Genomic DNA, 27,583 nt, shown 5'->3' with positions numbered 1-27,583 from the left:
AAGTCAGTGTCTGAAGCCAGGACACTGTCCAGATTGCTGGGATAAACGTGCAGAAGTCTTGATGTATTAATTCCTCTGTAATTCTCATATTAAGGAGAGCTTATATTCTCTCTCTTGCTTTGTTCTGATGATCTTTTGTCTCTTCCACAGATTTCCACAAGGCTGCTCCCTACGTGGTCACTGGGAGCGTAGATCAAACAGTAAAAGTGTGGGAGTGCCGCTGATTTGGACCTTGGAGGATTGGACCACCACCCCAATTACCCAGGCGCTCCTCTGGATCCCACCTCCCCTCCTCCTGCCACCCCACCTCTCTCTTTTCATCCCACCTCTCTCTTTTCATTCCACCTCTCCTCCTCCTCTCACCTGCACATCATCATCTCCTCCGGCTGCACTTACCACCATGGTTATTTACCCATCGCTCTCTCTGGTCCAATTAACTATTGTCCTTCTATGTAAATTATTCCTTGATGTAGATCGAGCTATTAAATGTTACACAAAAAAGTATTCTTGCATGGTAATCCAAAATTGTATACTGTAAATTTACATAACGTCTAGAAGTACCATAGGTTTACCACGGGGCTGGCCGTCTGTCACGCAGCCTTACCGACCACCCGAAGGCAGATGTTTTTGACTGGGTGTACAATGTAGGGCACTAAAAACCGATAATTTAAGAAATGACAGTGTCTTTATGTGTAAATTTTTTTTGTCTATTTTTTTATTTAGGATTTTTTTTTTCTGTTATTTCTCTCCTTCACTGTCGTAGTCTGTTGGTGCCTAGCTTGGTGAAACTTTTGAGAGATAAGGCAGGAAGAGCATATATGATGCGATAAGATACGATTGTCTGTGGGGCTTTGTTATTGAAATAATCTGTAGCTTTATAACATCACTTCTCAAGTGTGCATACCATTTCTCTTCATGTGGAACTAGGTAATATTTTAATGGCTGTATATACGAATGTTTCAAACTGTTGTCCTTGGACCTTGGGGGCCTCAAAACAGCTTTGTACTCTTGTCATGGTGGCACATGCACCATTGCTAGGCTTTAGATAAAATATCCCATTTAATGAATCTGCAGAGAAGAATAAAAGTGGCTTTGTGGATAACCACAAGAAGCCCAAATGTAAAGAGCAAGTTTGTTTGGCTTTCGCCGTCAGCAAGCGCCCTGTGTTACAGCAACACCTGAGCAGAGTTCAGGGATTACACCCACTTAATCTCAAGCACTTGATAATGACCAAGGGTGTTTACCTTCCTGTGACCCTGCATGTCCAGCTTGAACTGGAGCCTCTGTCCACTCCTAGTCCCCTGACCAGTCAGTCTTGGTAGGGTTTGGTGAACCATAGGATTATGTAGTCAGACGATGCTCAGTAGTCCCACGGCGCCTTTGAAGACTACAGACACAAGCCTTGTGTAAGATAAACCCGCTAAAGAGAAAACAAAGGCATGATGAGGAGTCAAAGTGAGCCCCCTGGGTTTGATATCTGGGATGTGCAAGGACCTCTTATTTCTGAGGGGAGAAATATATGTTCTGCTTAATGAAAAATGGTTTTGAGTAAGAAGAAAATCAGTTTTCTGTGAAAATATGAAATGTAAATTTAGCTTGTTATTAAGAGATTTGGCAATTTTGTATTATCGCACTAAAGGATGAACTGGATGGGAATTTAGGGTTAGTGAGGAAATGCTAGCAGCAGGCATGCTAAGTGATCTGTTGAAGGTGTCTGTCTGTAGAGCGGTGTGACGCTGAGATTTTTTCTTTTTTTTTGATATATGGAGGAGAAAGCCAAAAACCTGAGCAGCTGGGAACTCTACAGACAGACACCTCAGACCACCTCATATGTATGCAAATGTCTTCTGAGTGGCTTTCCTCAAACTGTAAAACAGGAAGATTTTTTTGGAATGACTGGAAAATTACTGTAAACCAGTCCACGCTGTAGAAACTACCATTCCACTCCCCTTGGAAGACAAAAAGAAATGAAACATCTTGCTGTAGCTGACAAGGTGATTCATTTGTCTTGCACATCCCTGTTTTCACTGAATCTTTGGTCGTTTAATGATGATCAAAGACAACATTAAGATTTAATGATGTTGATAAAAATGCATAAACCTATAATTTCTGATTAGCCTTTTCATTCCAATGCAGTTCTTGGCTAATAAAGAATTCCACTGCTTAACTGATCTTCTTACCTTCGCTTCTTTGCCACATTTTCCTCCTCTTCCTGTGTGTACTGGATGTGGTGATCTGCTGCTCAAGCTCCTGCTAGTGGCTACTGTGAGCCTAATGTGACCTGTTGATGTAGCACTGCTGCATGTAAACCTGCACCAGAGGCAGAGCTGTCAGAATTATACTTAAAAAGCTTAAACACTGGAGCCTCCCTGTCAGAGACCAATTGGTTGAATAATGATGTGAGAAAGCGTCTCTGTTTACTAAATGTAGGTAGACATTAGGATTTTCTTTATTGCTGAGAATTAAATGAGAGGACTGATAACACTCCCATATTTGTATTGTAAATACAACGCTGCTGCTTGCAACTGATTAGCTTAGCATAGCATACATGCTGGAAACAGCTAGCCTAGCTATATGAAATGGTTACAAAATCCGTCTGCCAGCACATGTAAAACTCAAAATCAACACGTTGTATCTCAGTTATTTAATTTGTATTAAAACAAAGTGTAAAGACAGCAATATGCTGTATTACTGTGGGTATATGTTGGAGTGTAACTCAACCTGAAGCCATTTCACCCACCAGAGAGGTGGAATCATGACCTGCCCTACTCTATTTCTTATTGGCTAACCTTCGTTCTTTTTGATTGGTTCGGTCCAGGTATGAGGATTGTGACTGGTTTGAGGTAGGGTAAGAATATTAGAGTAAGCCAATCAGAGGCAGAATAGGGTGGCTATTAACTTCACCATGCAGTGTAAAAAATACTCCAATTGGATATGTTTCCAGTCTTCTAAGCTAAGCTAAGCTAACCGGATGCTAGCTCCAACTAAAGAGTACTATTTTTCATACAAATATCAAAGAGACTTGTCAATCTTCTCGTCTGATTCTCGATAATCAAGCGAACAGGCCTTGTTCCCCAAATGTCAAACTACTGCTTTACATTGCCGTGTCCTTGGTTGGCTAGCTTAACAAGTTCAGACAGCTCTGTCCACTGGTTGTAGAAAGGCTGGTTTTGTTGTGTGTGTGATTTCTGTAAATGCATTGGGATTGTGGCAGACTAGGATGTCCCAAAGGAGAAACCTATACTCTTTCAGGGAATAGTACTCATGTCGCCCTTTGGTGTGTGCCCCCCTTACAAAGGTCTTATTTTTTTCTACAAGCTGTGTACCCTCTCCTTTGGGTGGAGAATCAGCTGATTTTGTAGTACAATTTGGCATGGCTAATGAAGATGCCATTGTGTTAAATGTTCTAGCTGAAGCCAAAAATAGAGACATTTGTCAGTACAATCTGGTTTAGCTTGATAAATCAGCCTCCTTTTGTTGGTTCAGCACTGTGTGGCCAACTTTTGAGAATGAGTCTCTTCAGGATCACGCTATGACAAGCCAGACCATTAAATGTAAATGAAAAACTTCTTCCCTTCCTTGGTTTTTACTCAAGGAAGGTGTTTAATCAAAGGTCAGGACGATGTGTGTTCTGTTTCTTTTCTAAGAACCGGTGGGAAAAGCTACGACACAGTTGCTGTTGTTGTAAGCAAGTATGCCCTGTTGAAGAAAAATCCCCTTTTGCCATTCACAGGTCCCAAGCAATCCCTGTGCTGCTCTGGTCTGGTGTATGAAGGGACTGACAGACAGGTTTTGACTGTCTGTGGGTCGTTTCCTCCGGCCTCAAGTCCACCTGTCCTCTGTGATCTGCCCATGAACCACATCAGAGGGCTTCAGACTGCACAACAAGCTCCTACAGGAGAGCTCATGATGTTTTCGCCACTATGGTCTCACTCTTCACTCAGCAAACTGTTAACAATATACCTGGATGTCATTATTGTTTGCAATATAATAAAAGAAGAAAATCTGCATCTGTGTCGTCCTGCTTATTTGAAGCTGTAAGTTATTAGTTATTACAAATGTATTTATTTGAATTAATTAATGAATATCCCTAACCCTAATGGATAAAAAAAAAAATCCCCATTTAATGCAGCAGTAATAGGAAGGTGCAGTCACTTATAAATGGAAATAGATTTTAACAACAATAAAAAAGGACAACAAAAGCAAAATTTAACCAAAATACGAGGCAGATTAAGATTAAAGTGTAAATTTTTAGTATCTGTCGCTTTACATTGCTTTTTATTTGAATACGTTTAGAAAAAATGTAAAGCCTGGATGAGAAATCCTACACATGGATATCCTTGTAAAGAATACTCCTCTTTACATCAAAATCAGTATTGGGATATTTACAGTCACAGTGTATTATGACAGAGAACTTTAGGTAGTGCTAATTATGTAGGAAAAAAATGATAAAATCATCTTTATAAAACAGGAAAGTGAGTAAAATTGCTTTCAGTAAAGTTGATCTGGACAGCTCTGCGCTTGTTTCTGTTTCCTTGGGAAGCGTTTTTGATGACGTCAACACGCATAGGCGTAAGGGAGTGACGTCGGGCAGCCAGGAAGAGAGTTGCAGAGAGTGTACAACGTTTGGACAACGTGAGTTGTATGATCTTCCTCTGCACAGTTGTTTACTCTAATAAACTCACCACCGGTCGGGAAGTATTAACAGGCTCCATAACAGGGAGAAAAACTACACTGAAAGGTAGGCAGACGCGATTACTGACAACAAGTTAGCTTAAAATGTTAGCTTACTGCTCCAGACTAGCTCCGCGAATACGTTAGTTTTCACTCCAGTTACAAAACTGAATATAAGTTGTTCCTCACATTTAAGTCCGACAAAATAAGGTCATTTGGGACACAATTTGAACTGTGGCATCAGTAAACCCATTGAACGGCAGTGCCAGCAGCGTAACTGTTTCAAAGTCAACTTCTTTGCTCTTGTGAGAATGTTGTTGTGACTGTTGTTGTTGCTCCGTGTTCACCCTGGTGTATTCCCATTCCTCTTCCCTCCCTCCTCTGCTGTCAGCTCTCTGGCCATGGCTCTGAATAAGTCCATGCATCCTCGGAACCGTTACAAAGACAAACCGCCGGATTTCGGTTACCTGGCCTCCAAATATCCAGACTTCCAGCAGCACGTGCACACCAGCCTCACCGGAAGACCTGTGTAAGTACCTGAGAGTGTACAGTATGTTTACAGTGTGTCCATAACAACAGAGGACAAAGTAATCTGCAATGTATCTTGTTGACTGTCTTCTCTTGATCTCATATCTCTCACCATTTTCTTCAGTTACATTTTTGGGATTTATATTGATACCATTATTGGGGAGTTAAAAATGACGATATCGATATATTGGCCAACATAAAAACACATATTTTGCAATCATCTCTACTTGCACAGGTGTTACTTGGACATATCATCAGTGATGAACTCACTCATAGGGTGTTTCGGGTGTTTCATCATCAGGCACCCTCGCCCAGGTGTTTAGTCCTCCGCTTGTCCAAGTGGTGCACTACTCCATGAAGCCACCAAGCCTTTACAGCAGCCTCCATAATGTTCTTGGTGGCTTGTCTGCACTGCAGTCCTTTAACTCTAAGGAGCTGAGTGTGGGTGTTTTCTGTAATGATCTGACAGCAGAGCCTTGGCACCCAACTTCCTCTGGCTCACAGTGGGCTCTCATGCCATTGGTCGATCACTCCATGGAGAGACCGGCTGCGTATTTATCCCATTTGCGTTGATTTGCCTCTTCAGTCCAGTCTTTCCAGGAGGCGGTGAGTTCCAGCAGGACCACTCATCAGTCATTTGTCGAATCTAATGTTAACACCATATCTGGGTGGTGCAAAGTGGTTGCAGTGTTTTCTGGGAACTTGGAACTGCCTTCCGAGGTCGACTTTGATCTGCCAATCCTGAGTGGAGACAAGAAGCCCTCCTGATGAGGCTTGTGTTGCGTCCTCTCCCCAGCTCTGATGAAGATGATAGACAGTTTGGGGGCATGCTGGTTCTTGCTGTCTTGGATCGCTGTGCAGATCCTGTCTGCCTATGATCTCAGGCCGTGGTCATGGCGCTAATGGTGTTGCCCTTTCCCCAATGCCTTCAGACAGCAACTGAGGACGTGCAAGGGTCCAAGGTGCCCCTATCAAACACTTGTGACAAAGTTATGTCACTGAGGTAGGATAACTGAGCTGAAACCACATTATAGTATCTTAAAAAAAAGGTTTCCTATCAGGGCATATTGGACAGTATAAGCACTGATATATATCTCTGATAGGCTAACATTGGCTGATAATAGGCCAACTGATGGGGATAGTTTATTTTGTAATATGGTGGACCTTGGCTTGGTTGGGCAACAGCCCCAAATCATTGCCAGGAGTTTTGGGAGGGACTCTCCCTGTTTCAACATGGTCAGGTCCATAAAGAAATTGGTTTCCGAGTTTTAAGTGGTGGACTTTGTTTTGGACCTTGGTTCACAGACCTTTGGGATGACTTGAAACAGTCAGGCCTCATATGGCATTTTCATCTGAGCGATGCAGATTTTGAAGTTGGGGAAAAAGAGAGCGCTGCTATTGGATACTGTGAGCTGAGGTACCAGAATTGATGTTGAGAAACGACAAAAGTAACTAATAATTACGACTGGGGAAACTCAGTTTCCTTTCTGCCATATTGTGTATACTCTTATAATGAACACAAACATATTTTCCCCGGTGTGCCAGAGTTGAGCCCTGTGGATCTCACTCAGCAGCGCTCCTTCCCCAGCTGACTCAGTCTGATCTTTACTGCTCGTTCAGCTTCTGGCAACAGCAGGAGGAAGAAGTCTGGACAAATGATTAATGGACCCAACATCAAAAGATTTTTTTTCTCTTTCACTCCTTCCTGTGTTAACTGCTCTCTATTCTCATTAAAGAAACTTCACAAAGTATGTGAGAGTGACAGCACTCCCAATTTAAAAAATAGGTTTGTCTGTCAATCAAAATCTGCCCCCGTCAGCTTCCTGTGTTTCACCTTTTATTCACCTTGTGCTGGACACAAATTATTGCACTTGAAACTCTGCTGGTGGGGATGTGAGTGTGCCCTTCCCAGTATGATGTGGCTGAGAAGTCATGGTGTGAAAATGTCCATGCAGAGGAACAAAAGGAGAGTATGTCTGGTGGGATTAGTAGTGTTGACGTCGAACAGTGTGAGCTCATGATTGCTTTTTTTGTTCTGTATGTGCAGATGTGGTGCTGAGAGGTAAGGTTTGGGCACTTCATTGGCACTGGTGTCTACAAATTTCAAAGAATACCCAGACTGTTTTGTTTTAGTTGAAAATGCATTCAAAATGGCATTTACAGTTTATTTTGGCTTCTCATTTCTAATGAGCCATGTCAGCTTGCCATTTAAAATGTTTTATTCTTCTTCTTCAACACAAACGGCCGTCAAAACTCCCAGAATCCTGGTGAATGTAAAAGCTGACAGTTATTGTAAGATTTTGTAGTTGAGGTCTGCTGTTCCTCTGTCAGGACTGAGACACTCTCCTCCCCCTTTGTGTGTGTTTGTATGAAACAGGTACCACGTCTGCTCGGTGAGGAAATCGCTTGTGTTATGCAGATGAATGCGGACATAGTGTCACTGCAGCGAGTCTGAACATCTGTGTGTGACTGTGAGCATATTGGTGTGGGCTGATCCTTTTGTGGTGGTGAGGTGGCCAGTCAATCATCTTATGGAGGAGCGAGCATGCATGTGTGGGCACGTTGTAAGGCTCGACTTGATGTCCGCCTGTGACAGGTGTTAATTATTGGTTTGTAGTGTCTCTGTGTCTGTCTGTGGCTCACTGACTGACAGACAGACAGACAGACAAACTTAACAATGGGTTGGTAGCATCGCGGCTGGACTTACAATTTGGAAATTGAATTTAGACAATTTGGGAATGAGACAACTAGCCTCTAGCATGTTTTGTCCTTTTGTTGGAGAACAAAAAACATTACTTTTGCATGATTTTCTTTTTTTGGCATTCTGAATGGCTTAAAACATGTTACCTGTGTTTTTAGTGCTGGAGTGTGTCCTATGTCCAGCATCTGAAGGACATTTTGATCTTCACATTTCCTTTTAAACAAATGGTTAAACAGCACACTGAACAGTGTTAAGACACTAACTCAGGATGGAGTCAGTTGCCAGTTTCTTCTCTTTGCCTGCTACATGAACTGATGTCCAGGATTTGCTCATTTTTTGTGTGTGGCACTGGCTCCAGTTAGCCGTCTGCAGAAATTTGGCTCTCCTTCCCCTTCAGTCTGTCATTCCATCAGTGGAGGGATTAGTGTGGTTTTGTATTTCCCAATGAATTCATCTACTGGGTTTTTAAGTATTTAAGCAGTGAGTTAGGGATGAGAGTAATCTTGGGGAGACACTCACTCAATCCTCGGGGGAGATATGTCTCCCTTCATTTAGGGATCGTCAGTGGAGAGCACTGATAGCAGCGGACCGAGAGTGGAGCTCAGACCAGAGGCAGCGGTGGAAGAAGAAATATGGGGGATGTGATTGGAATTGAAGTCAGGAAGAGATAAACCACAAAATGGTCTGAATGTTGGTTTGTTTCAGTTTTTGGGGAAGTGGAAGGGGGGCTCTGATCAGGAAGATAGAAGGAGGGGGGAGGATTAGGAGGCATGAATGGGTATTAAAAATGCAACAGCCTGGGTGACATTTAATTTGGTAGTCATATTTTTTATGAGCTGCGAAGACGATCATCTGTGGAAGGATTTTCACTTGCGTAATTAATGAAATGTTACATTTTCACACCAGTTTCGTGCCGATATATATTATTAAATATGTTCCTGGCAAAAGAGGGGAAATTAATGAATAATTATGACCACTGATGCCAAATTTTAAATCTGATAAATGTGTTGATCAGCAGCACCCCCCTCACTGGGAAGCCTAGCAGAGCCATTACCATACAGATATTTTTTACTGTCTGATTGGATAGCCATTACAGCCTCAGGTGGGACATTATTTTTACATATTTCACTTACGGCTCTTAATATCCAGGCACAACTGTCACCTTACTCCAAATAATTTATCTGAAAACCAATTAATTACAAATTATAATTTGGGTTGTTTGGCCACAGGGTTTCTGGTAAGCAGCTCCAATAACTTTATTTAGCTGACCTGGTCACATCGCTTGTTATTAACTCAACTGATCTTGTTACTTTTATTGTCAGCTAATGAGAAATCCTACCCCCAAAACATAAACCAAATATATTTTTCTATTGCTTCTGTCCCTCTTATACATACCAGGGTCAATGTAAGATGAATGATGAATAGTGTGAAAATGCTCATTTCCTCTTTGATTAAAGATGTCAAATTTTCTTTTGGAGGGACCCTCAAATCTCTACCACACACGTGCATCTAAGTCTTCCATAAACCAGGCAAACCACTGCACATTTGCACATTAATAACTTTTCATCTATCTGTTGCTTTTTGTTTCCACCGTCAGTACTCGGACATTACCCTTCTGTCCGGTACATTATGATGATCTTCTGTTGTTTAAAAGGCTGTAAATTGAGTCCGTGAAATGCACCATTTTTGCTAGTTTGTCTTGTAATTCTTATTTCGCTGCTGGAATAGGAATGTTTTCACACAAATGTTTTTTGAAATTGGTGCTACATGAACAGAGAAAACAGAATAAAGGGGCCTGCGGCCAATTAACACTGGTGGTTGATGTATTGCAAGCTAGGGGGTAGTTTTTTGTCATCTGCTTTGAACGTTATGGTGACTGCCTAGAGACAGAAACACAGGTAGTGCTGGAGTATCAACTTTGTATCGAAACCATTTGAGATATTCAGTATTGGGTATATAGATATGTGCAAATACTAACCACACTGAAAATACAAAGGTGGTATAAAATCGCCAAAATTGCCCTTTAATCAGTGACCTTATTCCAATCTTCCTGTTTTGTATTTTATGTTTTCTGTTAATTAAAATTGCATTTTTGATGACTTGCCAAACTCCAGTAACATTGTTATTCATGAAATCATAAACCTAAATATTCAGAATATTAATCCTGAGCCAAACATATCTGCTGGTTTTTATTATGTCCCTAACCAGCCATTTCTACAACGTCAGCATATCTGCAGAACTGCAAATATCCCTAAATAAGTTCTGACATATTCAAATTCTTCATATTCATGTTGAGTTTTAAGTGATTCACTCATTTCTGCTCTTGTGAGGATTCAAAATGTGTTTTACTCAGGTGTATTGTTTTTTTTTTTTTTTTTTAACACTGACACGAGAAAAAAAGCTGCCTCTAATCAGCACAAAATTTTTCCCAGCACACTCATAGTGGAGGAGATGTACCTTGAAGGTCACCTCTCTGTGGACAGATTGAAAGAGCCCGTGTGTGTGTGTGTGTGTGTGTGTGTGTGTGTGTGTGCATGTGTGTGCACGCGCGTGCACTTTCATGCTGATCATGTAGTGTGGAGGTGAGAGCGAGCTGTTTGTCTCAGCAGTAAACTGTCCTCCGCTCTAATGATGTCATCCTCTTCATCCATCTCAACCAGAGACGTTTTTGCCTCTCAGTACTAAGAGTAAATCTGTTCTCCTTTTCCATCTCCTTCTTCTCACTGAACACCATTTATTCACTCCTTCTTACCTGCTCCAGTTGTTTTAACTGAACGTAAGCTGGAATCAAGTTTTGAGCCACAACTTACTCCCTTACTACAATCGAATTGAAGCGCAACCTGTTGTGTCCTGTCACGACTATTTCATTCAGGTTTGTCCCATTCTGTATCCCGTCAGCCACACTAATGTCGTAATCACGCTGTGGTGCACCTACGTGGCAGCAGAGGCGTAAATCGCGGGCGCGCTCACACTCCGTCTGGCATCAGCCATTGCTCCAGCGTGGCCGGATTTGCGTGCTCCCCTCATCTGTTCAGTAGGTGGGGTTGCCATGGAGACATGCCATTCGCAGTGCTGCTGATGGGAGTGATCGGCCTGTATTGCACACACACAGAAACACACACATGCACTCATCAGGGGCTAAAAATAGAGGGCTGGCCTGTGCAGCCTTGCTCTCTGAATATTGATCCTTATCTAATGATGCCTCTGAGGAGAAATGAAAGAGGGCAGCGTTTCTGAGAGCTGGACAGGGCTTTCATTTTGGAAAAGGGTGTGCTAATGCTGACGTATCATTTCTCCCTCATTAGCCTGATTCGTCACCAAAGCTCAGGCTGTTTTTTAAAGTGCAAATTTCTTCACCACTTCGTCTTTTGAAAACGTGTCGTACATCCTCAGAGGCGCCAGGTGTTCCACCAAGAGGTCACACTCCTCAAGCCGCGGATTAAACCGCGCCATTAACCTAATATGTTCATTAGGTGAGGAGACACAGGGCAAGATTGATGTCAGGCTCTACAGGTAAATCGCTTCTCATTTGTATCTGTCGCGCACCTGGCTGCTGGAGGGTCGTTTGTCTTTGTTATCACTCCTCAATGAAGAGTTCAGTGACCAGAGTCACCTCAGCAGAGGCAGGTTTGTCCCTGGTTTTGCACACAGAATGATTTCCAAATTGAAATTCAGGGAATTTTGAGCTTTGATCAGACAGCCAACAGTAGGTAGGTGATTGGAAATGAGGGAAAAGATGGGGGAATGACTCCCAGCCAGATGTGAATCGGTAGAGATTGTGGCCCTCAAACCCGACCGATCGCCAACACTTTACTTTCACATTTGTGGTTCAGTTCAGTCCGAACTACAGAAAAAAATTATGCAAAAACATGAGGTGAAGGCAACATACCACCTTCTTCTCCTCACTTTCTGACTGATCAGCAGAATCCTCATGCCTCTTTCACGCTGGCAAAAAACCTATTAACACCCAATAGCATCTGGCTTCAGTGTCTTCAGTGTGAAAAGCCACCATTGGCATTTGTTTCTGGGTCAGTTGATTCTGCAGGTGTTCATCAGCTCAGCAGTGATTTGAACATGATGCTCAGACACGCAATAATTTGCTCAATTTCCAGTGCAATGTTAGGACGCATGTTGAAGTTCTGGTAAGTAAACAACATGATAACATCACTGGCCTCTATGCTGATTTCTACTGTTCCCGATTGAGTTGTGACGTGTTTGTGAAACACCAGAACAACGAAAACAAGACAAAAGGCAAACTAAAAATCTACTGGCAATTGGAGAGGAGACTATCACCTTATTTAATGGCATAACCTGTGCTTATGCTGTAAAACTGGTATAAATCTGTGGTTGGTCTGCTTTTGTTTTCACAGCACAAACAAATCCCAGTGGAACCAGAATGAGGCTCAGGACAGGATTAGCCTGCCAAAGGATACTGGGGCAAATACAAGCCGAGGGCCCCTATTAAAGTTGCTATTGATTGATTGATATACTTGTATTTCAAATACATAAAAACATTTTTTTTACATTCAAGTGTTTACTAGAAAGTGTATACCACACATTCAATAAAGGCATCAAATCAAATCCTGCCCCTAAGTCATATAATTAACAAAGTCATTATTTGTAGAAAAAAATATTAATTTTATCTCAGAATCTTATTTACATGTACCGTCTATATACGTTTAAATGTGTACATATGTCTACACATACACAACTACTTGTGATCTTATACATAATTAATTTGATTTTATAAATACATTGTATGACATATTCAATACAAATAGAAATTGCCCAACTTCTCGCTGACAGTCTCCTTTGCTTATGTATGTCATATAGAGGCTTCCAGATTTAACTGAGACTGTGAAAAGTGCCTTGTAGTCTGGTTAGGGTTAGGTTAGTATTTCTACAATTTTTAATATCACTTATTTTGTGATTATATAATTAGATATAGATTTTTAACCTGGACCTCATGATAAAATATAGTTAGAATGCAGAAGCTGCCTGAGGGCTTGGATCATTTCAGTTTTTATTGTGCTTTAACGTTGCTCGGACAGACTTCGGCACCATTATGGTATAATTTGGCACGATGCTGAATCGGCCAATCAAAGATGAAAGGATTGCCGTTGTGATCCTTCTTTATTATATCATAAATTTGGCTTCTTGTAAACCTTCAGACTCTTGGCTCTCATTCTCGGACTTGACTTCCTGGACTAGACCTATTGTCTCACCTGTCCCTGACCCTAAAGCCTAAAAAGAAAAAAGGTGGTAATTCGGATACACCCATCGGTTGTGAAATATTACTGAAGAGGAGCTGAATACAGAGAGAGCAAAACATTTGCACTGTTCATTTTTTTAACTGATTTTCTGAGACGAAACAATAAAAACAGAACCAGAAGTTAACAGTTTTGCATCTGAGTCGTATCTCCCTCTCTACCAGCAGAAGATGGTGTTTTTTTGTTTTTTTTTGCTCCCACCAAACTGGTGTGGTGCCAGACGCTGCCATCATGAGGATGTGTCTAATTACATCTGCCAAGGTGCGAAAGCGCTCAGCGAAGCTTTAATTATACGTATCTCGCCCACTCGTTCTGTCTGCTGCGCTCGTGCCCACATGTGTGACAGCTGAAATCATTAAACACGTCGAGAGGAGAAGACGGGAGAGCCGAACGAGTGGGACTGAGAATTGGGAGTAAAAAGTGGGAGGTTTCAGCCATGTTGTAAATGTGGATTTCATTGTCATTAGCAGGAGATTGTTTGAATTGATGTGCTGCTTATCTCCTGTGTGTGTGTGTGTGTGTGTGTGTGTGTGTGTGTGTGTGTGTGTGTACTGTGAAGTAATGAGGTTCAGCACAGAGGGTTAATGAAGTGCTGCATTAAGACCAGTTTGGTAAATTGCTGTCGGGTTGGCTCAGCTTTGGCCACGATTCTTCCCGTCAGTGATAGTAACATTATATTCACCACATTAAATGCTGAGGTCTACGAACACATTCACGCTTTTAATGAGGTTCCATGTTACTGTTCAGGGACGAGGAGTCTGCAAGAAACACAAGCAGCCAAACGATGATGCAGCTTTTAAACCGTCAGGCTAGCATTGGCTAAACTTTTGAGGGGAAAATAAATATGAACAGTAGAATTATCACTTTCTATGCCTTTGTACAGAGAAAAAAAGAGAACAACCTAACAAAAGAAAGCACCCTATCTCACAGTGTTTAAAGAAAGTGAGAGAAATTGGCATCAAAAGTTGATTAGGGTCTCTGGGTCAAGACCCGTCCTCCCATCCCATAACCTCCTTAGTGGATGTAATAATGCAAGATCAACTTAGGCTAGAGATAGTATATTTACTAGTTTGTGTACATCTCAGTTTTGATCCATATTACTGTGTGTTACTACAGGCTTTTCATGCTGACATGAGCTAATACAGTCCTTGTTGTTTCTCCTCCAGCGTGAATTTTAAAGAGCCGGAAGCGGTGCGAGCGCTGACCTGCACCCTGCTGAAGGAGGACTTTGGTCTAACAATCGAGATCCCTCTGGAGCGCCTCATACCCACTGTGCCCCTCCGTCTCAACTACATCCACTGGGTGGAGGATCTCATTGACGGCCAGAAGCAACCACGCAGGGGCATCGACATTGGTACCACTACCACCACCACCACCACCACTTCTGTAATATTGTGTCCATCTTTCCGCTGTCTGAAAGATGTCTCTTTCATCATCCAAATGTCGAGCCGATGTTCGTTTTTTTCTTACTTACTAATTTCCTGTTCAGTCCCGGCAGCAGTGACTTACTCTGATTTAAGTAAGAAGAAAAGAGAAGTATCTCAACTTTGGACTGGATATAGTGAATGCAAACATCTTAAATGCAAATTTGCCCTCTATAAGTCAGAGTTTGAGACCTGTGCCCTTGTTTATTCTTGATGTGGCTGCCAGCAGCTCAGAGCGGCACACAAGTAAATGTCAGTCGGTGCTCCCAGCTGGTACACATGAGCCCAGTCACTTCCAGCGTTCCCAGCACTTACTGGGCAAACCCCCGTCTACATGTCACAGCTTGTTTGCCGTTCTGTCTTTAAGCGAAGAAGCTCTCCATCTTTGCGTGTGTGTGTGTCCTCTTAAGGCCCTCCAGTCACTGATTGGTGACCCCTCGATCTCTCTGTAAGCAGATTGAAGCTGTCTCCTCCGTGATGGATCACTGCTGGGTGTTTCCTTTACTAACTGGTGCCACCTTTGTTTGAAACGCGACTGAATAATGCAGCTCAGCTTGTCATATGTGAATGATTCAATAACAGCTGTTGGAACTGACAGTTATTGTCCATTATGGACACAAAGTTAAAGATAAAGCGGTCCATTTACCGTTCACTAAAAACCACATATTTCCATATTGCTCGATGAAAGTCATGAACATTCATCATCTTAATGTGCTTGTGTGTTTGCTCAGGCACTGGGGCGTCTTGTATCTACCCCTTGCTGGGAGCCACAATGAACGGCTGGTACTTCCTGGCCACAGAGGTGGATGACATCTGTTTCGACTATGCTACAAAAAACGTGGAGCAGAACAACCTGTCTGACCTCATTAAAGGTGAGCGTGGTGCACTCATCCTGAAGATCAGTGGCATCTTCAGACTCACTGCAACCACTATATCTGTTAAACTAATAATCTACAGATGGTCAGACAAAATAAGCAATGTTATTCCCATCATCTCTCACAGTTTTGTCACATTTTATACATTAAGCAAAGCTACAGATTTTAAGGGCAACTAGCAACAATGGTTATTTTGTGCCCTGTAGCTTGAAGTGGGAACATAAGGCCAGTTTTTGGACTGAGAACCTAATTGTCTGAACATTGTAGTGCTGTCATGGTCAGGTAAAACTTTCCACTCATGTATCCCTGCCTCACCTCTGTCCTAGTTGTCAAAGTCCCTCAGAAGACTTTACTGATGGACGCCTTGAAAGAAGAAACAGAAATAGTGTACGACTTCTGCATGTGCAACCCGCCTTTTTTTGCCAACCAGCTGGAAGCAAAGGTAACAGTCTCCCTGCCCTTCACAGGTTAAGCTTGTATCCAGTTTGAACATTTAAATCCAACATGAGTGGACTTCTCTGAACAGAAGTCTTTGGCTCACTGAGAGTAAACAGAACACTTGTTTACCTGACATGAAACACTGTTTGTTTGCACGATAGTAACAGGCCTGTAATAGGATTTCATCGTAATCTCTGTCTGTCTTGTTGCTTTCACTCCAGGGGGTTAACTCCAGGAACTCACGGCGACCTCCTCCCAGTTCGGTAAACACAGGCGGTGTGACAGAGATCATGGCGGAGGGCGGGGAACTGGAGTTCGTCAAGAGGATCATTCATGACAGCCTGCAGCTCAAGAAACGCTTGCGGTGAGGGAACGAACGTGACTTTTTCCCTCTAGCTGCAACTGTATTTTTGCCTTTCAAGCCCGATAATAGACAAGAACTGCATGTATTGTGGGTTACGCAGCTACATATGTGAACTGGCAGATGGATGAGTGCTGCAGTTTTGTCCTCTTTGAAGTGGCTCTGAGAGGTTTAAATGGCTGCTAAGAGTTCCACTAGAGGGGGAGACACCAAGAGCAGAAATGTGCAGATGGGTCGCTGCTGCTCACTGATGGAGCTGTCACCCGGAGTTGGTTTAATGATTTTGGCACACACTCGCCCGGCACTGTATCCGGGAGCCCACAGGGAACAGCTGTGTTTGGGTGGGTGGGGGTGTCTCCAGCGGCCGTCACTTTACCCTCCCCCGTTATCAGGGCTGTCACGGGGGCAGCAGAGTGAGACACACACACATAGAGGGAGCTGCAGAGTAGTGCTATTAAAACTGATTAGACACGCCACACCTGCTTGGCCTACAAGGGAATACAGTGTGTGTGTGTGTGTGTGTGCTGCATTCTGCGGTGTGTGTTTGCATGACGCGACCCTGAGAGGGATCTGATCTCTACACCTGCCTGCTCTAGAAGGCAGCCGTGCAGCTAAAAGAAAAGGAAGTGAAAATGAACCCGGTCTTAGTGAACAGGTTTGAAGCTCGAGCCAAACCAACCAGAGCTGGTTGTCACTCCCTAAAGCAGGCTGGGACACCAGAGCCTCCAGGTGTCCATGGAAACACAGTGCCAGCTTCACCGATTGGTCCTTTGAGACGCCCCACACCACCCCGCCCTGCTCCTCTTTCCTTCTTCTTTCCACTGAAGTGTAATTACTGTCAAACAGGAGCAAGCCACCTCAGCTCCCAGGATAACAACCGTCCAAATGCCCCAAAAAACCCAGTTAGAAGTGAGGCAATACTCCTCATTTATCATGCCATTGATATGAAAATTACCATCTCTGGTAATAAGATTGTAATCACACGCCTGTGCCTCAACATGTGAGGAGTAGAAGGATGAATATGGATGCAAATGCAGCTGCACACTTGGGGACGTTTTGAAAAGCCGCCAGTGAAGGAGCTGCTTTGGATGTTTCCTCCCCACTGTGACAAAAAGTGGAGGAACATCTGTGAATATTAGAGCTCTTCAATATTTCATTGTGTCAAGTGAGGCCGACATGTTGCTCACCCCTCTGGGCATCTTTGTACCTCCCGAACCTGATTTACAAATCAGCGTCCTTTCTCACGGTCACGCACAAGTTAAAACAGCTTTTAAAACGATTTAATCTACAGTAGCAGGGTGTGACTGTAGCTTGGTACATTCAGGGATGTGGCTGTTTTAAAAGGAGTTATGTTTGACGCCCTTAAACCAAAAACATTAAAGCAGGAATGCTGTTTTATGGCTGCAACTAACCGCAGATCATTTTTGTAGATTAATGGATTAGTGGTTTGGTTTATAATATGTCAAAGAAGAAAAAGTAGAAAAAATGTCAGTGTTTTTCTAAGCCCAAGATGACGTCCTAAATATCTTATTTTGTCCACAACCAAGAGATGTTCAGTTTACAGAGGATCTTTCCTTTTTCTTTTTAAAATACTTGATTCATTGTTGCAGATTTGATAGACTTAAGTCTACCAAAAACTGTGTAACATAATAATGTCCTTAAGTCTATAAGATATTAGAAATGGCGACTTCTTCAGCCTCATGTTTTGTTTACAATAGTATAAAACTGAGAAAAGCCACTTATCCTAAAGTAAATACAGACTTTGTACAAAGTCTTGAGATGCTTCATTATAACCGTTGTGTTTTTCATTAGGATTAGGAATATACTCCTTGAAAAGAACTTGATTTTCAACATTATTTGGTGTTTCATCTCATGTAAACCAAAGGCCTTTTAATATTTGAAATGATAATCCCGTCACTATGTTTATTTGTACTTGAAAATTGTCCAGACTGGCTCCCTGATGTGTTCATCTCTCCTCCATCTTCCCCGGCTGGACTCTACTGCCTATTGATCAGGCCCAACCTCATCAATTTATTGCACAGCAGAGATTATTGATCAGGCTTCCACTAAGGGAGAACATCAAATCAGCTTTTCCTCCACTGCAGACTCGCCCGGATGTTTTTCACATCTCTCATGTTTTACTTGGTCGTCCGTGTTGCTCCCCAAAGCGCACCTTGACTCGTTTGATCTCTGCGTGGCGCGACAGCCTCCAACATGCAGCTGGTTAATACGGCTTCTTCTTTCTGCAGGTGGTACAGCTGCATGTTGGGGAAGAAATGTAGCTTGGCACCTTTGAAAGAGGAGCTGAGGAAACAAGGGGTGAGTACCAAACGCAGATGTATCTGCAGCCAGAGCTTTTGATCATACAGGAAAGAGCTCCTTCTGTTCAGGGTCAGATAATAGCTTGTTAAAACAATCTCTGCCTCTCTTGTCAAACTCTTCTGGGACTATGCGTTGATGTTAGAAAGTCAGAGCAGCAGAGAAATATCACACATCAGCTCTTTCTAACATGTGCCATCTAGGCAGCGTCACAAACAAACAAGCCATGAATGAGCTGATTTCTGTTAGCGGTGCATGACCGGATCACACGGCACTCTGTAGCTAACATGCATTAGCGTCATTAGCCCAACTAATAACCCGGCACATGACTCCTGACTGCTGCAGGCCTCTGGTCCGGTGCCAGTCACTTCACTCACATGCTCAAAAAAAAAAAGAAAGAGGAGACTTGAGCTCCCTCGTCTGCACCTGCCATCCCTCAAAGCTCCTCCAGAGGTTTTAGGGTGCTGTCGCTGCTCATCAGAGTGAGTGCAGCCTTGGCAAACGCCCAGAGAGGAGACTGTTGCCCCGATTTTTAAAGTGTGTGTAAACAGAAACCTCGCCTGGTTAATATGCTAATGCTTTCATCACCCATTACTTGATCTCCTCTCCAGCGTATCCTCATCCCTCTTTGGGTTTTTTAATTTAGCAAATGTGCATGTTGGTGTCTCAGATACTGAGCTCCTTAACCTCTGACCTTCTTATCTAAGTGACCCTCCTCTTATTTACTGAAGGGGTCCTGAGAGACAGTTAAAGTGCCCTGTTAGCACAAGGGTTTTCACACCGTGTGTGTGTGAATCTTAGTTTTCTCACCCACAATTAGAGATGCTCACACCAGGAAAAATGTCTGTGATGTTAGTTCACTGGCCCTCAGCAGACCTGACTGAGACTGACTAAGACTGAGCATGCCCAGTTTGCGCCACATGTCGAGGGTTCATCAAGTGTTTTGTAGGCTGAAGCTTCAGAGTAAATTCAGTTGGAAAGTATTTGGTTATGTAGCCGTGTTTTACATTTTATCTCATACTTTCCATCACATAATCTAAAAACTCAGGCTTACTAGCCAGTGGCTCCAGCTCTGAGAAGGTTTAGTTATGGTATGAGATTTTTTTGTTCTTATCATTTTATTCAATGGGTAATTCATTTTTTGTATCAGTGTTGATTGATTAGAATGGGAGCACTATAATTTCCATGTTTTCACAAATTAATGCAGTGAATCTTATTCAACCATGTTCTTTCAAACGGTTAAATTACGAGATAAAATATTAAAAGTATTTCAGGTAATGTTTTCCCCCTTGATTTTTGCCTTTATAGCATAATCCAGGATTCAACAGCAGTACAACAAAATTAAAAAAAATAAAAAATTGTCATGTTTGATATTATTCACTTTGCTCTCAGACTGTAACAAACTGCACAATACATAGTTGGACTTGAGCGCATCCTTTAACGCCACCCAATTCCTCTTTATACTTGAGCTTCAGCTCAGAAACGCCATTTTCTTATGAGTGCCCGATCGATCCTGCACATTTCCAACTCTCAACAGGGAAGGAAGGAAGATGGCTCACTTCTTAGCGACATCTATCATCAGCCCCTGAAAAACAGTGTGTACAATGAACAATATTCATGGCTACGTAACGAACTTTGATACTTTAATGGCACAAACCGGAGTTCCTGTGCTCTTATTACTGTCTAAAAATATTGATAGATATTGTTTCTGATTATCTGAAACAATTCATTACTCATTTTCTGCATTTTTCTTTATTGTTTAATTATAATCTTAAACTTCATGCCATCAGCGTTGTGTCACTTTTCCCCCTATGGTATCAAATATCTGTGTTTGTTTGCAAATTAGAAGTGAAGTTTTTTCTTTTTTCTCAGGTTCCTAAAGTGACGCACACAGAGTTCTGTCAGGGACGGACCATGCGATGGGCGTTGGCCTGGAGTTTCTACGATGACGTGATTGTTCCGGTGAGTCTATAGATCTTGTTTCCCTCCTCTCGTACACTGCTGCACACTCCAGACTCAACAGACTGTTTTGTGCTCATTATGGCTGAGGAATGAAATTCAGCACCTTTTGTAGTATTTGAAAAATAGAATTGACTTTTGATACCTTTTAAATAAATACACAGGTGAGTAATCTCTATAGTCCATTTTGCTGTGTGATGCCCCCTTTCCTTCTGCTGGCTGTTTCCAAAACGCCACGGCTTCCTCCTCAATTATGCATCCTCTCGCCCCTCTGCAGACTGATCCTCTTTCCCTCCAGCCCCGTTCCATTAGAAGCACTTATTCTGTCCTCTGGGGAGACATTTATGTGATTTTTAACATGCTCTACCCAGGCAACAGTTGCCAGGGCAGGACTGTTTGCGTACAACACCGAACCATTTTCTGGTCTGGACAGTGAGAAAGGCAGGAGGCAGGCACAGTGAGAAACAGTTATAGGACTAAGAATAGTGTTGGAATGACGACAGGTGGAGGTGGGAGGGAGTCAGCAGGTGCAGCTGAGGCCATGTGACGAGGGCTGTTATGTTGTGTTGTTGGACTCGTCTCTGTTTTGGCCTTTTCAGCAGAAAAGCAGTTGAGCAGAATGATTGGCCTACATTTCCTCCTGTGACCCTCCTCCACCACTTTCATGCACATCCTTCGTCATTTACACTCAGGAGCTGCTCGCCGTCATTACAAGGCAGACCCCTCCAGCACGTGTTCAGCACGCGTGTGTGTGCGTGAACGTGTTGACAGAGATTTCTGCATGTGTAATTCCTTGCATGGTTGAGTACCTAATTCTGCCAGCATGCATGTGTTCGTGGTATATATGTATGTGTGCGCATGTGGGTGCTCATTAATGTTACATATAGACTTTAACATATGTGACACGCATGCAGTGACCTACTTAATCCTCTTCTTATAAGGTCAGCAAGCAGGCCACTATTACTGTTGTTACTTTACATTCAAATTCTTTCTTTCTCCTCTCCTGGGTTAACTGAGTTTATTTATCTCTGAATTCTCAATATTGACAGGAAGACACCCTCAGTCAACAGTCTTTGGTATAAATGGATTTTAAAATGAAGATCAGCTTTAAATTGCAGCTGCCTGTGACAGCAGCACAACTACAACAAAACATAAATCACAGGATGCTAAACGACTGCTTGTTCAGTGTGTGTTTTCATGCACACGATCCACTTTTCCAAATGAAGGTCAAAAATATTTCATTTAATTTTCAAAAGACAGTTAAAATTTTCTATTTATTATTCAGTCTCCTGAACATCATCAAACCATGGCTCGTCCCCTGGAAGATCAGCTTTTAAAGGGGAAATAATGCAACCAAATATCAAAATGAACTGGTTGGCTGTCAAGTTGCATTGTGGGTAAGGCTACACTCCCAAACAGACACATACATAATGTTATGTGTACTAGTTTTGTTTATATCATTACTTTATGTAGTCTGCTTTGAAGACTCGTTCCACACGTGCTCAGTCATATTCTATAGTTCAAGAGGGAGTCCTCAGATTTACTGCAGAGGGGCTGCCAAATTATTGTTTAAAATTATATTTTGAAAGTTTTTATTTATTCAAAAAATGTTATTTGTTGGAAAATAGACATTAACATGAAAACAACATATAACATACTTTTATAAAGGCAAGCTAATCCAACCACATGCTAAATTGCTGCGTTTGATTTATCCATAACAGCAAACTAGTCAAGCTAACAAAATATTATTGAATCATAATGGCCAGTTATCTGTATTATCATCTAAATGGTAAGGACATTCTTGTGAGCCACAGTGGGTTGTTTTGTCCCCATCACCTCAGAAACGACTAAAGAAAGTGCAGATAGTAAAGCTAACCAGCTAACATTAGCCATGCAACAGCTGCTGCTGACTTGTTTATACACAGCTGCCCTACATGTTACTCCAGCTCCAGTTTAATATGCAACAGAATTCTATAAAATATATGTAATATGAAGTTAATTAAGCGGTAGTTGGCCTGAAAAACACTAAAGCCCTTGTAATAGCTTGTTGTAGCAGTCTGTGCTACTTCGTTGTCTGCTCCAATTTCAAAAAGATGATATTCTCTTGTTCTGCTGCATCGATCCTCTCTGAGTGTGATATTGTTATCGAAGTTCAATGCTTTGTCTTCCACAATGTTGCTTAGGTGCATCAGCTGTTTGGAGTGGTGTCTCATAATGTCTCTTATGGCTGAATTTTACAGTTCATTGTCAAAGAGAAGATTTTCTTTACTGCATGACACAAGTGTGGTTTGGCCTCCAGGTCACCACAGATCCTCCAACACAGTTGTTGTGTACTTAGCTTTTGTTCTTGAGTGTTACAAAGACACTGAATCTTACTTAGAGAAATCCAGCAGAAACAGACAAAAGATTGGAGACTGTGGATTGTGAGATTAGAGCACTTGCAGGCAGAACAGACTGCTGAAGGCTGCCAGGCTTTATCTGAGCCCTGAGGCGAGTTGTTGATGCTTATACAGGCCTAGAGGGGTCCAGGAAGGTCCAGAGTTCAGGAGTCCGTGCAGGGGGGTCTGGGAGTTGACACAAAGGAAACAGGGGCTTGGAGGAGAGGGGTGATCAGAGTATGATTTACAATGTTTGCCTGGAGGTGAAATCTGCAGAATTTTGTTTCTCCATTGCGTGTCTATGTGTGCTCTCAAGAGGTCAAGATGGATGATTGGATGACATTATATCTGAAGAGAACAGCTCTTACTGGACCTTTACGCTTTTACTGTGCCTGGTTTTCAAAATTAGGACAGGCTTTTATTGTGAGGTTGTCATTTACCCAAACTGTGTGTGTGTGTGTGTGTGTGTGTGTGTGTGTGTGTGTGTGTGTAAGAGAGAGAGTGTGTGTGTGAGGTGAGAGTGGATAAGTGGGATTAATAATGGAGTGAAAGAGCAGCAGAGTCAGAAGAGGATGTGAATCAAGGGAGGGAGGAGTGTGTGTGTGTGAGAGAAACTGCACACACGTGGATTTTCTTGCTCTTTGTCTGTGAATCTGTTTGTATCTGTGCATGTTGACTGTGTATGTGTTTGAATCTGTGTCAAGGAAGCTCCGTACAAACAGACGGGTTTGGCTTGATGGATTTTATTGATTTCCGTTCCTTGTACAATGAGCTGCAGGGCTCGCTGAGCGTGGAGGAAAAAGGGGGAGAGGCGAGACGTCTGTGAGAAACAATAAGAAATAAAAGAACCTCTAACAAGCAGCCAGATGAGGCAGCGTCCATTGTCAACCCATTAATTAAAGATGTCCATCTCTCTTTTAAATGCCCATTTACAAAGACCATATAATTGACTAAAAATCAATAGATGTTGATTGAAAAATGGGAAATTTTATCAGTGAAAATGAAGCATATGCAGGGAGGTTGTGTGAATTAATGTATTAAACTTAAAGTAGCAGAGGAAAATAAAATAAAACAATATTTTACAGACTACCAAGTCTTCTGATGAATTAACTGAGTAACAATTAATCCAAACTTGACTCTGAGATCAGTGCAGCAGTGTGAAGGTCACAGTCTGCTCCTTCCCTCTGCCGTTTGTAGGTCAGTCGGCCATGCTGTCTGCTCCGTCACAGTACAGTGCAGCCGCAGACCCCTGCTGTCTCCCTGCTTTCAGTCAGCCTGCAGTGACTTTGCGAGTGCGGCGTCGGCATATTGGCTGCAGTGTTTCTCGTCAGGGACGATCGCTGCAGAGCGTCTGTTGTATGCAGAAACGGTCGGCTAATGACCTCCACCGCCATCACAGCGTGACATTAGAGGCGATTAGAATTATGGAGCAGCTTTTAATTCAAGGCAGGTTCAGGAGGAGCTGACGTGGTTTGACCGCCATCTTGTGGTGTGTAGTGAACTTGCATTGCTGCAACTGATAACTCATCATAGCTTATAAGGATCTGTCTATCTTCCTGAGCAAAAGTATATCTTTTGTGGTATTTTAAGGCTTTATTAGACGGTAAGTAAAAATGGCTTTGCATATTGTATATCATTGACTTTAAGCCATCTAAACAAATCTCCAGTCCGTCTCACTCTCTTTCTTGACCTTTAGAGTGATGTCTTCACTATTAGCCATCTGTTTTTACAATATTTATAGTTGCTGTTGGTTTTATGATATCTATAGGTTTGTAAGAAAACCTAAGTCAATGTCTAAAGAATCTGTGATATTTTATCTGTGTACACACACACTCCTTATCTACTGTGTCAGTACTGTGTCTCACGCCCCTCAAAGTGAAGGTGGAAGATAAAAACATCACATCTTTCTTGTGGAAGTAAAATCAGAACAGAATATGGTTATCTAACTGAGTTTGAGCTGGCGCTTTAGTTGTAGTTTTGGTTCTGGACATATTATTTCTTGATTACAATTATCAAGTCTAGCCTGTGATTTAAAACACCTCTAGACAACTAAATTCAGTCTGCAGCCTCAGAGTCTCTCAACCAACTATTCCGCCCCGATATGTGACTTAAACCCACAGAAGAGCACAAGAACATAATAAATAACAGACTAGACCAGGTGAAAGAAAAGAAGATAGCAAAGTTAACAACATGCAACCAAAATGTTTCAAAAGTATGACATGAATGAAGTGGGTAATGTCAAAAACATCAGCACACAGTTGGCTGAGAACAACATTAACAGAGCAGTAATTATTTTCAGGGGGCAGGATATCAGTGAAATCTTATTTTTAGAATGTGATGCCGTTTTATTTGGCTGGAACATGAATGCATCTGGTCATTTCTGACTGATCTCGGAATGAATCGTGTTCTTCTCACTTCTGTTGACTGTGATACCGCAGGTATCTTTGCCATTGTTGACTTCACACATGCTGGCAGTTTTGTCTGACTGCCACTCTGTTTCTCTGATAAACTACATGCTGTGAAGCTGTGTGTCCTTTGAATTTTTCAAACGTTCAAATTAGTCTCTTTGTTAATGACTGTTTAATTCTTTCCCGATCTCCATCTTTTATCTCAGTCTCCTCCCAATAAGAAGCGTAAACTGGAGAAGGCACGGAAACCCCTGTCGTTCACACTTCCAGAAGCGGGACTGAAGGAGCTGCAGGCCAAGGCCAAGGGTTTAGGTGGTGCTGCCCAGAGCCCTGTGGAGAGCATTGCTGCACTGCTGGAAAAAACACTCACTGACCTGCGGGTAAGCTTCAGGGCTGAACTGACACTGTTAGAAGAGGACAATTTAAGCTCAGTTACACCCTAGCTAAAGTCGAAGGACCTGGGGGACATTAGTGGTACTTAAATATTCTTTGACCACAGTAACACACATTATATTTCCAGTAGACCTCATCAACAGTCTGATTGTCTTCTGTGTGGTTCTGCAGGTACTGCACAAACGTATCCCGTGCAGTAAGGAGGAGCAGAGCCTCTTTCTAACTGCTGTGGAGAACACCTGGATCCACGGACGACAGAAGAGACGGGAAAGGTCGCGTCAGTTGCGAGAGCTTCCCAGGGCACCTCACTGTACTGGAACCAGCTCTCAAACTACTGTGGCCACAGCTCCTGCTACAACCCCTGCAACTCATGACCAGTCTGCTTCCACTCAGGATGGCAACACCCAAGGTGACAGCGCTGAAGATAAAAATGTGTCTGCAGGGGAGCGAGCTGGTCAGCCAGTTGAGCAGGTTGGCAATGGTGCCCTTTCAAATGAGGCGAGTAAGGCTGCAACACACAGCGAAACCGGAGAACAAAAAGAGGTCTTAGAAATCGTATCAGCTGAAGATGTGGACATGGAAGCAGGGCAGGAAACTGTCCCAAAGGAAGCGCCTGCTGCAGCAAGCGAGCCGCCCTCCAAGCAACCCCTGAGCCCGGGTGCAGTCGAACGCTTCCTGTTTAAGTGTCTGCTGAATGTGATGCTGGAGGAGCGTGACGTGGTGATTGAGATGCACTGGGTCGAGGGTCAGAACAAAGACCTGATGAACCAACTGTGCACTTACCTGAAGAACTCACTTTTAAAGTCTGTCGCAAAGTCCTAAACTGAGAGATAAGAACGAAAAAATGGGTCCTTTTTATTTTTAAAACAGTAGAATCAAAGTGAAACGACAGTGAGAGAAGTCACAGAAATATAATTTTTAGACATAATTATTTGGACAGTAGAAATGTTTATAATGCTTTATTGTACACAACTTTTGAGAAGTTTGTAATGTGTTGAGCTTACTGTGACTTCTGGAGGTTTGTTCCAGTTGATGTGTTGCCTTTTACTGAGTCATCTCATTTTCTTGTACTCTGCAGTTTCCCTTTTTACGGTAATAGATACTGTACATTTGGTCTTTTGTGCTCAAACATTTGCAATAAATGTTCATTTTTCTTACATGTTGGCTACTTCAATGTGTATCTTCTATCCAAACATAGCAGTTTTCCCTCTGCCATCTGTGCTGTACTTGTAAATGGCCACTAGAGGACAGTGTATGTGTTACTTCTGTGAGCGATTAATTCTGGCAGGATCTTTTGTATCCAGATTTAATCCTTTAATTGCTTCTTTATAAGACATCATCTTTATGAATGGCTTTGGAATGACACATTGAACCCGACGCGGTTTGTTAGTTGGCACGTCTTAAATTTACACACAGTCTATGTAATTCAGGATGTTCCTGGAGCCCCTCTGTTTCCTGTGCCTGGAGAACGTTAAGTATTGTGATCCACTATTATTACTCTGTTGTAGCTGACACACTTCCTGACTGGAGCTGAATGAATAACAGGAAATGAGAGCTAAATATCCAGGGCCGTGCATCTGTACATGCACATTCATTGTTGTTGTGTTGCAAGCAAAAAAGAAGACACAGTTCCTGCTTGTACGTCATGTCTCTCAGGTTTGCCAGGACTTTGACTCCAACAGCCACTGTGTGTGGGTGTGTGACAGTCATGTGAGAGCAACATCAAGTTAAAACAGGCACTTGGTGTACTATTAGATTAGGTTACTGATAACATTTTAATGCTTTAAAGAGGTTACACTTGGCCAATGGGGCCTTCATAAGTAGACTCTGAACTTATACCTCATTAAGGCTATTC

At 42.4% G+C, this 27,583-nt stretch overlaps 2 protein-coding genes across 4 annotated transcripts in view; both read left to right on the top strand.

The window, feature by feature from the left end:
- The window catches only part of LOC119012246 (lissencephaly-1 homolog), a 35,608-nt gene extending 31,600 nt beyond the window's left edge, over positions 1 to 4,008 (top strand). For both annotated transcript variants that reach the window (XM_037085886.1, XM_037085894.1), the window contains exon 11: positions 151 to 4,008. In XM_037085886.1, the coding sequence (XP_036941781.1) occupies positions 151 to 224 (74 nt within the window). In that variant the 3' untranslated portion in view covers positions 225 to 4,008. The remainder of the gene's footprint in view (positions 1 to 150) is intronic.
- Positions 4,009 to 4,513: 505 nt separating this feature from the next.
- mettl16 (methyltransferase like 16) lies at positions 4,514 to 26,887 on the top strand. Of its 2 annotated transcripts, none has more exons than XM_037084978.1 (10): positions 4,514 to 4,635; positions 5,066 to 5,203; positions 14,340 to 14,527; positions 15,329 to 15,469; positions 15,799 to 15,914; positions 16,132 to 16,274; positions 18,521 to 18,590; positions 20,463 to 20,552; positions 25,542 to 25,715; positions 25,900 to 26,887. In XM_037084978.1, the coding sequence occupies exons 2-10, from the start codon at positions 5,076 to 5,078 to the stop codon at positions 26,548 to 26,550; spliced, it is 1,701 nt and encodes a 566-aa protein (XP_036940873.1). In that variant the 5' UTR covers positions 4,514 to 4,635; positions 5,066 to 5,075; the 3' UTR covers positions 26,551 to 26,887. The 2 variants fall into 2 exon arrangements, with proteins under 2 accessions (XP_036940873.1, XP_036940866.1); XM_037084971.1 differs by having other exon boundaries at positions 4,572 to 4,741.
- Positions 26,888 to 27,583: the final 696 nt, after the last annotated feature.

Source organism: Acanthopagrus latus, chromosome 2 (genome assembly GCF_904848185.1).
Source record: "Acanthopagrus latus isolate v.2019 chromosome 2, fAcaLat1.1, whole genome shotgun sequence".
In the NCBI taxonomy this organism is placed as follows: Eukaryota; Metazoa; Chordata; class Actinopteri; order Spariformes; family Sparidae; genus Acanthopagrus; species Acanthopagrus latus.
Note: the sequence above shows the minus strand (reverse complement) of the source record. Positions and strands in the feature narration are given on the sequence as shown.

Coding starts and splice junctions, on each gene's coding strand:
- mettl16 (XM_037084978.1), top strand. CDS start 5,076: ATGGCTCTGAATAAGTCCATGCATCCTCGGAACCGTTACAAAGACAAA. Junction 14,528..15,328: donor ACGCAGGGGCATCGACATTG/GTACCACTACCA, acceptor GTGTTTGCTCAG/GCACTGGGGCGTCTTGTATC. Junction 25,716..25,899: donor AAACACTCACTGACCTGCGG/GTAAGCTTCAGG, acceptor GTGGTTCTGCAG/GTACTGCACAAACGTATCCC.